The sequence below is a fragment of the Numida meleagris genome, chromosome 6 (assembly GCF_002078875.1).
Source record: "Numida meleagris isolate 19003 breed g44 Domestic line chromosome 6, NumMel1.0, whole genome shotgun sequence".
NCBI classification, from domain to species: Eukaryota; Metazoa; Chordata; class Aves; order Galliformes; family Numididae; genus Numida; species Numida meleagris.
Window position 1 is genome coordinate 24,678,195 of NC_034414.1, and position 13,283 is coordinate 24,691,477.

Genomic DNA, 13,283 nt, shown 5'->3' on the forward strand with positions numbered 1-13,283 from the left:
AGAGCCAATAACTTCGGAGAACATCATATCAGTTGTGAAGTGTCTTCTCTTCAGAGAGGTATCTTCTACTTCTTACAAGTCTGAAGAAGAGGAAAAAAAACCACTAGACAGAAAACGCTTCTACTTGGTATATCCAGAGTTAAATGCCACTGCCAGACTGGAATAGGATAAAATCCAGTAAGTGTTCTTGCACAACTATATCTCTGTGAAGAAGAGCAGATAGAAAATACCAATTTGTTTTCCCAGTGCCACAAAGGCAGCTAAGAAAACCTTGAATTATGCAGATTTTCTTGCTGTTTTTCTTTCAGGATCTGTAATGTTTTGCTTTTCAAGCACTGGATAACTTTTACCCTCAGAAGAATATCTGATGAGTTGTGGGCATAAGGGTCTAGAGCCTGCCTGCACTGTGGTGGGAAACTGCATGTAAAGCAGGCAACAAATACTTGTAGTTCTTACGAGCTCTGATCTTGCTATGCAAACTATTGAGGAAATCAAGCAAAGGGGAGACACTTGAGTGGCTATGGCATAAGCCTGGGATAGTACCTGTTTGGTGTTATCTCCTTATTAATAAAATGCTTTTTTCTTATTGTATTTTTGCACAGAGAAATGCTGATATAGTAGAATACAGTATATTCTCCTTTTTCAGTGTGGCAAGTAATTTGGATGCAGTACCTGAGGGCTACACCTGTACTGTAGCCAGAAGGCTTGCTTGTCTGCCAAAAACTGGTGCTGTTTTTAACAAGCTGCAGCAGGCAAAACCCATCAAACACGGCTCCGGGTGCCTAAGTACTTTGGATCTCATTCAGGATGCAGACTCCAGGATCTTCCCTCCAATGTTTTTGAAAGTATGATCTCCTGCACGAAGGGTACTAACTTGTTCACAAAGAGCCCACGAGAGCTAGAGGAACTCAATCTCAGAGACAGTAACATTTTGTACGGTATGTGTGTATGTACAAATGCATGTCTTCCAGTTCAACGCGGCTCATATCCTGCTGGATTTATGTTCTCTGTACAAACCTGGAATACAGATTGTGTGTGTTCATGGAAGAGGGGAGAAAGTAGTTCTGAGACTTTAACCTAAACTTCAGACTGTACAAATGCTAATTCTTCTCTCTGGGTCTGACTTTCAATGAGGTACAAAAGCAATAAAATCCAGTACAAACTTGAATGGGTCCCTAGTTTAAATACGCAATGCTGACAGCTTTGATGCTTGAGTGCTACTTCAGATTTTCTTCTCATGGCCTGATGTGGAGTTCTACTATCAGGCTTCCTAGGTTCAGTGTTTTAACATTCACATATTTGAGAGAGAAGCATGAACAACACATGAAGCAGTAATTTTCTGCATATAGGAATACTAGTCTCGCGACTCCTCCCTAGGAATATAGTATTAAATAGGAATCTTAGATGTGGGAATGTGGCATGATCAGGGTGCTTCTATTTGTAAGAAAGCCCTTCCTGCAGGTAAGTCATAAGCCCTAAGGGCACACAGCCTGGCTATAAAAATTCCACTCTCATTTCTTTCGAAAACACAAATTCAACAGAACTGATGTAGGCTGTATTCAGGAATGCATTTTCTGAAATACATTATTCATAAGTTCCCTCTTTCAGAGGAAGAGCTTTTCTGTCTGAAGTCTAAAATTTCCATGTTTCATCAGTTATGTTAGGGGCCCTTGTTAACTGCTTTCATTAATGAATATGCAGGTTAACTGGAGCTTCCACACATGTTCCAGGCTATCTGCCGCTCCCTTCTGCAGATAGCAAAAGCTTCAATTTTTCTCCAACTGTTTTTGAATTCCTGCCAGCAGACTCCAGTTAAATTTGTGATTTTGCCATAGATTTGTGGCCCACCAAACACAGAAATGTGATATACAAAACATTCTTCTTATACCAACTACTGTTCTTTTTCACCCGTGGTTAGCTGTGAATCTTAAATAGAGGATTTATAAAACTCAGGCACCTGCTATGAGCTTAGGTATACCTTATTGCACAGCATAAGAGGATGTGCATCTAATAGACAATAATCAGCCCACAAGGGGCACTGCCTATGTGTAATAATGATGTAGAGGCTTGCTACTAACATTCAGTTTCTGAGATATATGAATTAATATTCACCAGACAACAGACGCCAGGGACGTTGTGGCTAAACGTTTAGGATTCAAATATCAGCACTGATTTTGAGAGGTTCTAATCAAAGTTCATCATTTACTACACACAGCTTGGAAAACCAACGTGTAAAGATTTAATCTTAAAAAACACAGTAACAGCAGTAACGAATACACATGTATGCGTGTATTCCCATCAACGCACAAGCCCTGTAAGACAAACAGCTGTTACCTGACAGATCTGTGATCAAACACAGCCATTTTCAGGAGCCTGTGCATGTGGAAGAGAAGAGTGCTTGTGTCCAGCTATCCCAGTCTTGCCAGCTTTGGGACTGGCCTGGCTCCTGTCTGGGAGGCAAGTCAGGGCCTTTGAGCGACAGGCTTTCTTCATCTGTAAAACCAGGACAGAGATTTGCCAGTTGCTTCTGTTAAGACCAAAACAGCTTGAAATAAAGCACTACAGAAATGCACCCCAAAAAATCTACTACTCCTAGGTTTATTTTTGTTGTTAATTTAAAACACATTTCTCTTACATAAGTAACTGTGGTTGAGACAACATTCACTCAGACTGTAATGCCAAGAAAATAAGAGTAAGACAGAAAATAAGGGTAACTTTGGCATGTTGACAGTACACCTGGTTCCTCATCTGGACAAAAACTGAAACTCGGGTTCCAGATGCAATTTGGTGATGATTTGCTGTTCCTGTCGCTCTGAACTCTGAGGAGAAGCCACCCAGCCTGGGAGACTTGGTTGGCTGACGGTCACATTTTGAATTAATATGGATTTTTTCGACGTGTGCTGCAAGTTGAGGAATGTGGCATCGGCAGCCCTATGTGGGACGGAGAATGTGTAACTTACTGTGCCACAGCTGAGCTCATCTAGGCAACCGGTCAAGCCTGCCGCCTCCTGCGTTTCAAACGAAGTTCCTCTTCCTCGTTCCCATCGCGCCGCGCGCAGAAGCGGAGGGGCGGGGCCCGGTGCGTGGGGTGAGCGCGGCGCTGCGGAGCGTGGTATGGCGGCGCCGGGAGCGTCATGGAGGGCCGCTGCTACGGGTGTGCCTGCAAATTCAGCCTCTTCAAGAAAGAGGCAAGTCCAGCCGAGAGGTCGGCGGGGCCGGGCCGGGCCTTGGGGAGGGCCGCGGGGCCTACCGGCCCGCTGCCGGCCGTGCTGGGCTTCCGGATGTCGCGCAGTCTTCGGTGCGTCCCGTCGCTGTAGCCCGGTGCGGTCGTTCCGCGCTCATCTGACCCTCCTGCTTCGTGTCCCCGCAGTGCGGCTGCAGGAGCTGCGGGCGCGCCTTCTGCTCGGCATGCCTGAGCTTCAGCGCCCCGGTCCCCCGCTGCGGGAGCGCTCCGCAGAAGGTGTGCAAGCAGTGCCACGGCAAGCTCACCGGGTAAGTGCGAGTGGGGATTGATACAGGTTGATGCAGTATTCGCTGCCTCCCAGCTTTGAAAACTTCCTTTTTCCCTTTACAGCTGCAGAGACGTTTAGGAAAAGTTCAGCTTTTTCCCAAGTTACTTTTGCTGTTGAGTTCTTTTTTGCTTTTTTTTTTTTTTTCCCCCTGTCTAATAGTCAGTACTGTAGCGTTAAAGCAGGAAAAACTCTTCCGTGACTGGGTAGCTGGTAGATAGTATGCGTTGGCTGTGGTTTTGTAGGCTGTGTGAATCGGTGTTCTTCACGCAAACAGCTTCCACGACTGAAACCTTAAAAGTCAAAAATGGTCCTGTGAAGATGTTGCCTTTGTTTGCCTTAGCCTTTGCCTGTCCTTGGCACAGTGCAAGTATTTGTAGCTGTGCTTTCTAAGAATGAATAAAATATGCTAACTACCTTATGTAAGCATAGTTTAGCAGCTTAACACAAACACAGAGAGGTAGAAAACAGTTACACAAGATTTGCTGGTGATCTTCAAGTGTCCTAGAAGATGTCGTCGTGATACTGGTGATTACATAATCATTTCTGTAACGTTTTGTTTAGCTTGTGCGTTATATAATTCTGTATTTGTTGCATGCCACAGCTCTTTCCAGAGGGTTGCACTGTATGGAAGCTAATTACCTCGGGAGTCCTACATAACTGCTCTCTTTCTGCTTGCTGAACTGGGGTGTGCAGGCTCTGGGAGGCCAAGGGTATTTCAGCTCCTCCTGGTGTCCATATCAAATCAAATTCTGTCCATAAGGAAAACAACAAGAACATAGCACTAGAAATTAAGTCATCTCCTGTCCAAAGCAGCTGTATCATCTTAGTTACTTTCATAAGCTGATCACTCTCTATATTAATGGGGTTATGAATGGACTGTGCCAGGTGGTCAGTACACATGTATACTGATTATACATTATACATATACATTATATATGTATACCTTGTTGGGTTGAGAGAGTAGGTGATTGAATTGTTGCTGGAGTCTTGAGTTCAGAGATAACAATGTTTTTATGTTTCAGACAAGAATCTCAAAACAGTTCAGCAAAATGGTCACCACCAGAAAACTACAAAAAGTGAGTTACGCTTGTTGATCAGCCGTTTGTTTCTGCTGTAGGGTAACCTTTGAGACCTTCAGCTCTTTCCCGGTCTGTCCTCATAGAGAGCAGCAGAAGTAGGAGGTTGTGATGTGGATGTTTGCTTGTTCGGTATTAGATAAAGGATGGGCTTTTGCTTTGTGTTTTTTTTTGGTTGTTGATTTGGGGGGTGGAAGGAGACACTTTAATTTTGAATATACTCATGAACAGCAGCCTGCCTGTGTTAATCTGTGACTGATCCTGGTTGGCTTGGAAACAAGAGCCTGGTGGTGAAACATTCCTCATCTCCTCAAAAATGGTGCCATGTGTGCTGCACCTAGGAGTTAAGGTTTTCCTTACTCACGGCAGTACCTCATTGTGCCACTATGGGAGAGCCTGGTACAGGAATGAGAGACTTCTTTTCTATGCTAACATACTTGAAATAACTTGTTGGATTCGCAGAGGATGTTTTTGTATCTCAGGATTTAAACCTCTGTTTTCAATTGTGTTGTCTTTTTCCATCCTTGTCACAGGCGTGTTGCAGCTTTTGAGGCTAAGCAAAAACAGCTGAAAGGACAACAGAAGGCAGGTGCAAAACCACTCAGTCAAGATGGCTCCAGATACCGAGGGCTCTCCAAAGAGGATAGAGCTATTGCGGAGAGACTGGAGAAGCTCAGGGAGGAAAGGAAACCCAGTGAGTTTTGGAGGGCACCAGAAATTCCTCGGGTAGGAATGCTGTTACTTGAAAAACTGTGGGAGGGAAAGGGAAGTGCTGGGCATTTAGTATCAATCTTTTTAGGGAACTGAAGGCAGTGATGTGATCAGAGCTGCCACAGTGGCCAGGTTCTGCAGTAGTTTTAGATTATTCTTCCACTTTATTTTTGTTCCTTGGGATTTCTCTTGAAATGGCTTCACAATATTGAGGCAGTATCTTACCTATGAAATCACTTCATTTTTCATTGTTTGGTGGTAAAGGTTCGTGGTGGGCACAGTAGCAGCAAAATGAAATGAGGGTCTTTTGGCCAAACCCTTTTGCAGAAGTTTTCCTACACATCATTGTGCTGAGCCGCAGCACTACCAATGTCTGGGATTATATTCCGACCAGTCTTGCCTCCCAGAGAACAAAACCAGTCTCTTATCCCAGTCCACAGCTGTCAGATTCTGGACAGCCTTGGGGTACCTGTTGGAAAATAAACTTTTTAAAAATCTTGTATATCTCTCTAAGAGGGAAAGGCACTGCAAAGTGGTTACCTGATTATGCAGGAGAGTTTTCAGTCTGATGCCTAGGGATAAGTTAAAGGATGTGGAAGCAGTGGACTGTACTCCCTAAAGGACATGTGTTTCTCTGCCTGTCCCTAGTATCTTTAGTCAGCTGATTGCCAAATGAGGTTACACTAACACTGGTCTTATGACTGCAAGAATAAACTCAAGAGGGGGTGATGATTTGAAAGAAAAGGGTGTCAGAGAAGTCTCCTAGTTACTGCAGTATGACTCTTCCTTTGAGTTAAGGACTTAGGGAGGTTTTTGCTCAGGTGTTCTGAGCATGATTCCAGAAAAACAAAAAACTTGAAGCCATTTGTTTCCAATAACCCCTTCCTTGGATTATTCTGAATTGCAGAGTCCATCCCTACACAGGCTGAGATCGAAGCTAGGCTGGCTGCACTGAAGGAGGACTACCACGGACCTGTTCCATCCACACAGGAAATGGAGGACCGGTTGGCTGTCCTGCAGGGGAGAGCTCCTCCTTCCCGGGCTCCCAGACCAGTAAGCTCTCCCACCTGTTTCACCAGCTCTGTATTCTGAGCTGGCACTGCATGTTAGCCTTTCTTTGTCCTTCAGTGTTTTTTCTGAAGGGAGACATCTGGAGAAATCTTCATTTCCTGTTTACATTATTGATTGCCATAGCAATGATCTTGTCCCTGAGGAATTGTTTCCTCATGCTCCTTTTTCAGCGGTGATGCACATGCAGCTGTGTTTGTAGGCTTTAGTGGGGTTGGTGACAGGCACTGTTGAGAATGACACTTTGTTTAAATTGTAGGCAGTGGCAGAGCTGGGTTGGGAATTCAGCAGCATCTACTGCTATAACATTCAGCCCCTCTTTGCCTTGCTTAGGTGATTGCGTTAGAGTTGTCTACGTTCAACAACACTGAGAATGAAACCTTGAAAGTCTTACACCAACCAGATACCTATAAGCTGAGACTCCCAAATCAGTAGATGCATCCTTTTATACTGTTTCCTCTGACGATTATATGGTTGCTCACTTTTTTTTGAGTATGCCACTTTCCTCACATTTGCTTTCTCCCATGCCCTCCTTGTTTCTTAGGTACACCAACCCCCTGATACCAGAAGTCTGTCGCAGCAAACAGATGACCTGTTAACTCAGCTGGCTGAGGAGGTTTCCATTGATGAGCACTACAGTCCAGGAGTCCAGCCTCAAGGTATCTATTTTGGCTTCCAAAGATCTGTTTCTGTCTATTAATGTGTATACTATAGTGAGAAAGGAATATGTTGCCCTGTCTACCTTACCAGGTGATCTAGGTGTCTGATGCATCCTTATGTCCTCCTTATGGCACACAGATTGGCAAAGAACAGCCACCCTGCTCGATACTGGATCTCATTGTCTTTGTCTGGGAAATGGTTCTTTTTTTTTTTTTTCTTGAGGTTGTATTATTCAGATTGTTCCACTCTGTTTCTGTAAACTGACACTTACCTAGGGGGATGCTGTTGCTATTCCTAGTATGTCTCTACTCTGTTGTAAAACATCAGAAATCTGGGATACCATTGTCTTCCCAGCTGCAGTGTTTTCTCTATGATCTCCCTGTAAAATGCAGATTGACTCGCTTTCTTCTTTTCAGTGTGGATCCTGTTGTGACATGCCTTTTCTCATTAATTAATGGAAAGCATCAAGCTGCTTACATGCTATTGCTTTGGTGTTGTCTGTACACAAGGAATACTGCAGCTGAGTCACCAGCACGTTCTCTGTGTCTGTTTTCAGCTGTTGGTGGCCAAAACTTGAATGACCTGAGTCGGGAAAGTGAAGATTGGGTTTCCCATGCAAATCTTGACCCAAAACAGCTAGAGGAAGAGAAGAATAAACTTCTGGCAGAGGCTGCTGCTGAGCTGAGAGAAGAAAACACTAGGCAGGAAAAAATCTTACAAGTTGCTAAGAGATTGGCCGTGCTTAGAGGCCAAGACCCAGAGAAAGGTGGGTATCGGAGAAGAATACAGTCCCAAGAGAGGAACCAAGTTCCTATGTCAGAATAATTTCTCTTCTGAGAGGCCTTTATCTATTTAATTCCTTTGTTCTGCAGGAATCAGGCTGGGATTTTGTTATCTGTAAAGTTGTAGAGATTGGTTCATGATGAAATCAGCATGAAAGATTTTAGCTAAGACTAAGGCTGGAGTTGTAAGGACAGGCTCTTATCTTGCACCCTCCTTTGAGATAATTCTAGCATGCTCTGAGGTGTTTTTAAAAGCAAAGCTCTCCTTTTATCTTCCCCTTCCAACTTCAAAAACACATGGTAATGCGCTTTTTGAAAATGTCCCCCTCTGAAGGGGGGGGAGTCTGGCTCTGTCAGAGCCAGAATGCCTAAACCAGTTCACACCACAGGGGATTGTCTCTGGAACATAAGTGACCGCAAAGTATGAGGCAGACATGGGTCACAGTCTCTTGTCTCTCACTCCTGCAGTTACGCTGGAAACTTATAAGTTCCCTGACAGTGATGAGGAATTGGATGAGGAGGAAGCCGTTCGGAGAGTACTAAAACAGGTCAGAAGTGGCAGCTGTGGCCTTGTTTACTTTCCTTACTTTCCTTTCAGTCATTCCCAGTGTTTTTGTTACCTAGTGAACATGCAAATGGTGTGCTTCTGTTCCTGGGTAGAGTCTCGTTCCTTCTCCTAGTGCTTTTGCAACACTAGCTCCTGTGCAGGTGTTCAGCTACAGGAGGAGCATCTAGTGATACGTGCACTGCAAAACATAGTGCATTAGCTGAGGTCTGGCCCCTGCTGTTGCGCTGACTGTTCACAGTGCACACGTAGTGTTCAGAGTAGACAGAACAAACTCACATTTGTCTGGATAACACTACATAGATGTGTTCAGACTGGTCATCTCCAGTTACTGCATGGGGGGGCAAGGAGAAGGGAGGAAGGTTTATTGTCTAGAATGAGGCTCCCAAGTGTATTTAAAACAAGAGGCTTTTTGCTTCCTGTTACTGTCAAGCTTACAGAGGAAGCAGCCCTGGATGAAGCAAGTGGATTCAACATTCTTCCAGATCGGACCACTCAGCCAGGATTCTCACAACAGAGCTTGCATAAAAAAACAAAGCAAGAGGTAAGTGAGCTGGTCAGCATCTCTTGAAATGATATGCTCTGGCTGCCAAGGAGAGTACAGCTCTGCAACAAAAGTTTGATGTATTCTACAGTCAGTTCTGGGAGAGGAAACAATCTAACCAGCTTCTCCAGAGCAGACAAGCTGAGAATTAGTGGCATCTGCAAGGCTGACAAATCCTGAACACAGCTGTGAGTCATCTTTTACTTCTAAAAAGAATTGCTCTGTGGAATCCTTTCAGGCTAGTTTTCTGCTGAACGGGAAAGTGTCCTTTAAATCTAGTGAAGTCAATCAGAATTGACCTAGCAAAGTGAATATTACAGAATTTTTAACTCGCAAATAAAATTAGACCAAGAAAGCCATGGTCTAGTACCATCCACTTACCCTGAACCAGGGTAAGTGGGAGGTTTGCCAGTGCTTTCAGCATGTGCAGAACAGAATCTCCAGATAGTAATCAGTTGGCTGAGTTCTCTTAAAACGTCAGAGGAGGCTATTGGTAAGAAGATACTCTACGTTCAATTATGGAAATGTGTACACCTTCTCTAATGTATATTATGAGAATTAAGTGGACCTGTGAGTCACAGACACTGGACAGGCCTGTCCCTGGTGCAATAAATTATTTAATTGTAAGCATTGTTGAAAACAGCCATCTCATAGGTATGCCACCTTGCACTTTAGGGATCACAGAATTGCAGGGGTTGGAAGGGACCTCGAGATCAAGTCCAAGCCCTTGCTAAAGCAGGTACAACTGATCTAAAAGCCACCTTATTGCAATTGTGTTAGGATGCTGCTTTTGCCAGTGGTCAGGTACTGTGTTTCAGTGTGCATTAGGTTGTTCAGTTCTCCAAGGGCTCTTTGTAACGCAGAAGGCAATGGGGGCTTTGTGGATACGATTAACACTGTAATTCCAGCATACCTTCTCAGCCCAACCTCAGGTACAAATGAGTGCTAGTGGCCTGATAGCAAACTATTTTCTTTGTCCCTCAGTTTTCTTTTTCTAACATGGAGAAAACTGAAACCCCTGTTCTTTGCACCTTTCCATTGCTTTCCCTCCACACATAACTCCTTTCAGCAAAGCTGCTTGATCGCTTGTCTTTGCAGCAGGGATAGTCTGTTACTTGGTGTTGCTGTGGTGCCTGCTGGAAGATCTGGGCTTAAGCCTTTAGCACAGTACAGGTGATGTTTATGTATATTGCTGTAGATATTGAATGAGGGTGCTTACCTTCTGAGTAATACAGATTCATGGGCAAATGCTAGTAGGTGAGTATCTTAGGTATTTATTTAACCACCTAGATACATGCATATGGAGCCTATCCTTTGGCTTTCTTGCAATGACTGAACACCCTTGGACTATTTGACGTGCTGCTGCATTACAATGGAAGTCTTGTATAGTGTCTGCTGTGGTTTGAATTGTCTTTGTTTTCCTTGTGAATTAGAGCCAGACTCCAACTGCCGTAGCTCTTGCTGAGGCAGATGACAGTGATGAACATGAGTTACCCTGGTGCTGCATCTGCAATGAAGATGCCACTTTGCGATGCCATGGCTGCAGTGGGGACCTCTACTGTCAACGCTGTTTTCGGTAAGTCTTGCCCCTCCTCTCATCTGAGGGGACAGGTCATAGGTAAGCTTACCTGCTTTTGTTTGTTCTTCCTCTTGGGCCGAAGAACAGAAAATAGGTGGCAAGATTTGAGGAACTTGAGTCTGAGCTGAATGGTAGTATTTAATGGGAATACTTTTTATGATCAGTAATTACCCCAGGCTTCAGGGACTAAAGTGGCCCTGGGCAGGAACATTCTGTCTGTTCTGCTTCAGTGCATGTTTGGGCACTTTGTTTCAACTGTTGTCTGGAACAGTTGATGTGTGTGGGATAAGGGAGACCATTGTTCAGCATCTCCTATGGTTGGTTTGTTTTAATGACACTGGTGGATAATCTGGGCTGGTTTCTCCCAAGGAGGGATATCAGATAGCATGATTTCCTGAGACTTTTCTTAGCTTGAGACCATGAAGTCTTATATCTGACATTTTTAATACAGTTTATGATTTCTGTGCCGGAGATGCAAGCTTCTGTCTTAACACTGACTGCTTCTCAGCAAGACTATGACGGCTGCCAATACACTGTACTTTGTCCGCAACAGTTGTTTTTCAGGGTCGGGTGGAGCAGACTATAGTTCTAGCTGTTGTCATTGGAGTTGCTAACATGCCTGCAAATCACAGACATGGTGCTGAAAATGAGTCTCTGGTTACATGAAGCTCTCAGGGACGGGGACAGGTCTGCTGTCGTTCCTCCATTTCAGCAGGCAAGGATGAACAGAGATTTTCATAAAGCACATCACAGGTTTCTGCTACAAACAAATGTCTTGAGTAACCAGTCCACATATTTGCTGGTGCGGTCTTATCAATTAGCCCTTTGGATAGATTTCTTCTAGAGACTGCTGTTGTGCAGTGGCTAAGGGCAAGTTTCCTGCCTTGCGTGTTTGCTCTTGACTGCAGTTTGTATTTGCTTTTCAGGGAAGGCCATGCTGAGTTTGACATGAAGGACCACCACACCTCTCGGTATCGTCTTTCTTGCAAGTAGTGGTGATCACAGTCTTCACTGGCAGAAAAGGAGATGGACTCTTCCCATCTGGCCCACCCCCTCTTCTCCTGTTCTCCAAGTGGACTTGCAGCCAAAACGGGTGATGTTTTGGACAGTAAAAGGATGTGCTGTTAGCTGAGAGGGGCTTGGAGGGCAGGTGTCTTGGTCCTCGCAAACGCGACCAGAGAAGTGCTGGGCTTGCCACCCATGCTTGGGATAAATGGGGACTTGATGTGAGGTGGTGGCTATGAGTCTATAAATATAGACAGTAAGGTGGTGTGAATAATAGTGAAGATGTGTGTTTAAGGCAGTATTGGCTGGTTGTTAAGTAACCTCCTGCTTTTGCTAACAGCTTACACATTGGTTCGCAAGTCAGCAGAGCACTTTGCACTAAGAAATTGTCTACGTCACGGTCACATGTGCGATGAGAACTTCCAAAACATAATAAAACTATTTACAGCAGACTGTGGTTGAAATCTCTTCTGGAAATGCCTGATAATAGCCCTTTATAAGTGTTACCCTCTTGTAATGGTATCTCAGTTGTACTGCCAGGTGGCTCAGATAAATGTGAAGGATCATGAAAAAACAGTTCTGTGGTGTTGCTGGGATGGTGCAGGGGAGTTGTGATCCAGTGATAGCTACTCTGCCTTGACGAGCAGTGTTGCTTATGTGTTTGAAATGAAGAATGCTTTTTTAAAGATAATTTGCTGCAGATACACTGTATTGTGACCTGTAGTGACTGTACCAAAGTCCCATGAAATCTATGGGAGCAGCACGTTAATCTGGAAGAGGTGTGAGTTTGTATGAAAGTGAGGGTTGGCTCTCTTTTGTTGTTTGTTCCCCAGTACGATAAAGATGCTACATGTGTGATGCTTTTTTACCTGGCTATGAATCTCAGTTTACTATGCTTGTATACCACCCTGAGATAGTCCAGATGCATGTGACACATGCCAGTGGCTATAGCACCTAGCATTGTTTGAAATACCTGATTAAACTTTCCTGAAAGCAGCTGTAATATCCCATCAGGGTGAGCTCTTCCAGGACTATAATGTGACTTGAATCAGCTGCTTAAGGTTGACAAATTCCAGGAGTGTCCAAACAAAAAAACGTAATGATTTGCTTTTGACAGAGTTTCCAATTGTTCTCGCCTGTCTGGTTTGACACTGCCACTCCCAGCTGTCTGCCCTGTGCTGAAGGTCACTGCCTCTGTAGGTGAGCTGACAAAAAAGTGTTTGCCTGCACTTCAGCCACCTCCAGTCAGAGCACAGTAAATATCTTCAACTACATCCAAAGGTGGATTTGTGCTAATGTGCTGGACTGGATCAGGAGCTTCAGTAGTAACCTGTATCAGACAACGTGGTAATATTTCAGGTTGACACAGTGAGAAATTGCTAGCGTATCTGGCAGTGCTTTCAGAGCTGATTGTTAGGAAGGGATGGTGAAACCCAGTTCAGTGAAACACAGACTGTTAGGGGAAAGAACATCCTTCACAAGTGCCTTAACTTTAGAACAGACAGATAGGAAAACTACTGAATTGTTCTGATGCAAGAGCTCACAAAGAATCCTGTGTTACACAAGATCTAAGTAGATAGTTACTGACCTGAGGAGTTGAAGTCTTCATTTTTGAGACTTTTTTTTGGCAGTTCTGGCTTCATGTCACTGTGGGAATGACTTTGTTATTTGACCAGGATAGTTAGCCTGACAGCATGACAGCCCACTGAAAACTGTCTCAGGTTAAATCTTTTGTGTTTTGCATGTGCACAAGAAGTTAACAGCTGCTCTTCTCTTTAAGA

General features: G+C 44.2%; 2 protein-coding genes across 6 annotated transcripts in view; one reads left to right on the forward strand and one right to left on the reverse strand.

Annotated features, from left to right (window-relative positions):
- LOC110401828 (transmembrane protein 263-like) overlaps window positions 1-3,089 on the reverse strand; it is a 218,406-nt gene extending 215,317 nt beyond the window's left edge. The window contains exons 1-2 of the mRNA XM_021403332.1: window positions 2,961-3,089; window positions 2,335-2,493 (exon numbers count right to left, since the gene is read on the reverse strand). The gene's annotated coding sequence lies outside the window, so the exon portion shown is untranslated. The remainder of the gene's footprint in view (window positions 1-2,334; window positions 2,494-2,960) is intronic.
- Window positions 3,017-11,952, forward strand: ZFYVE19 (zinc finger FYVE-type containing 19). 5 transcript variants are annotated; one of them, XM_021403324.1, is made up of 11 exons: window positions 3,017-3,188; window positions 3,371-3,492; window positions 4,535-4,588; window positions 5,122-5,282; window positions 6,207-6,352; window positions 6,912-7,026; window positions 7,584-7,793; window positions 8,278-8,357; window positions 8,808-8,918; window positions 10,352-10,494; window positions 11,424-11,952. In XM_021403324.1, exons 1-11 carry the CDS (start codon window positions 3,135-3,137, stop codon window positions 11,488-11,490), a joined length of 1,263 nt encoding a protein of 420 aa, XP_021258999.1. In that variant the 5' UTR covers window positions 3,017-3,134; the 3' UTR covers window positions 11,491-11,952. The 5 variants fall into 5 exon arrangements, 3 of the variants coding, with proteins under 3 accessions (XP_021258999.1, XP_021259001.1, XP_021259002.1); XR_002440641.1 differs by having other exon boundaries at window positions 3,055-3,188; window positions 8,815-8,918; XR_002440640.1 differs by lacking the exon at window positions 11,424-11,952 and adding an exon at window positions 9,010-9,106 and having other exon boundaries at window positions 3,055-3,188; window positions 10,352-10,490.

Excerpts from the sequence above, each read along its gene's own strand:
- ZFYVE19 (XM_021403324.1), top strand. The coding sequence starts at position 3,135 with ATGGAGGGCCGCTGCTACGGGTGTGCCTGCAAATTCAGCCTCTTCAAG. Across the intron at positions 3,493-4,534 it reads TGCCACGGCAAGCTCACCGG|ACAAGAATCTCAAAACAGTT; the intron begins GTAAGTGCGAGT and ends TTTATGTTTCAG. Across the intron at positions 8,358-8,807 it reads TTCGGAGAGTACTAAAACAG|CTTACAGAGGAAGCAGCCCT; the intron begins GTCAGAAGTGGC and ends GTTACTGTCAAG.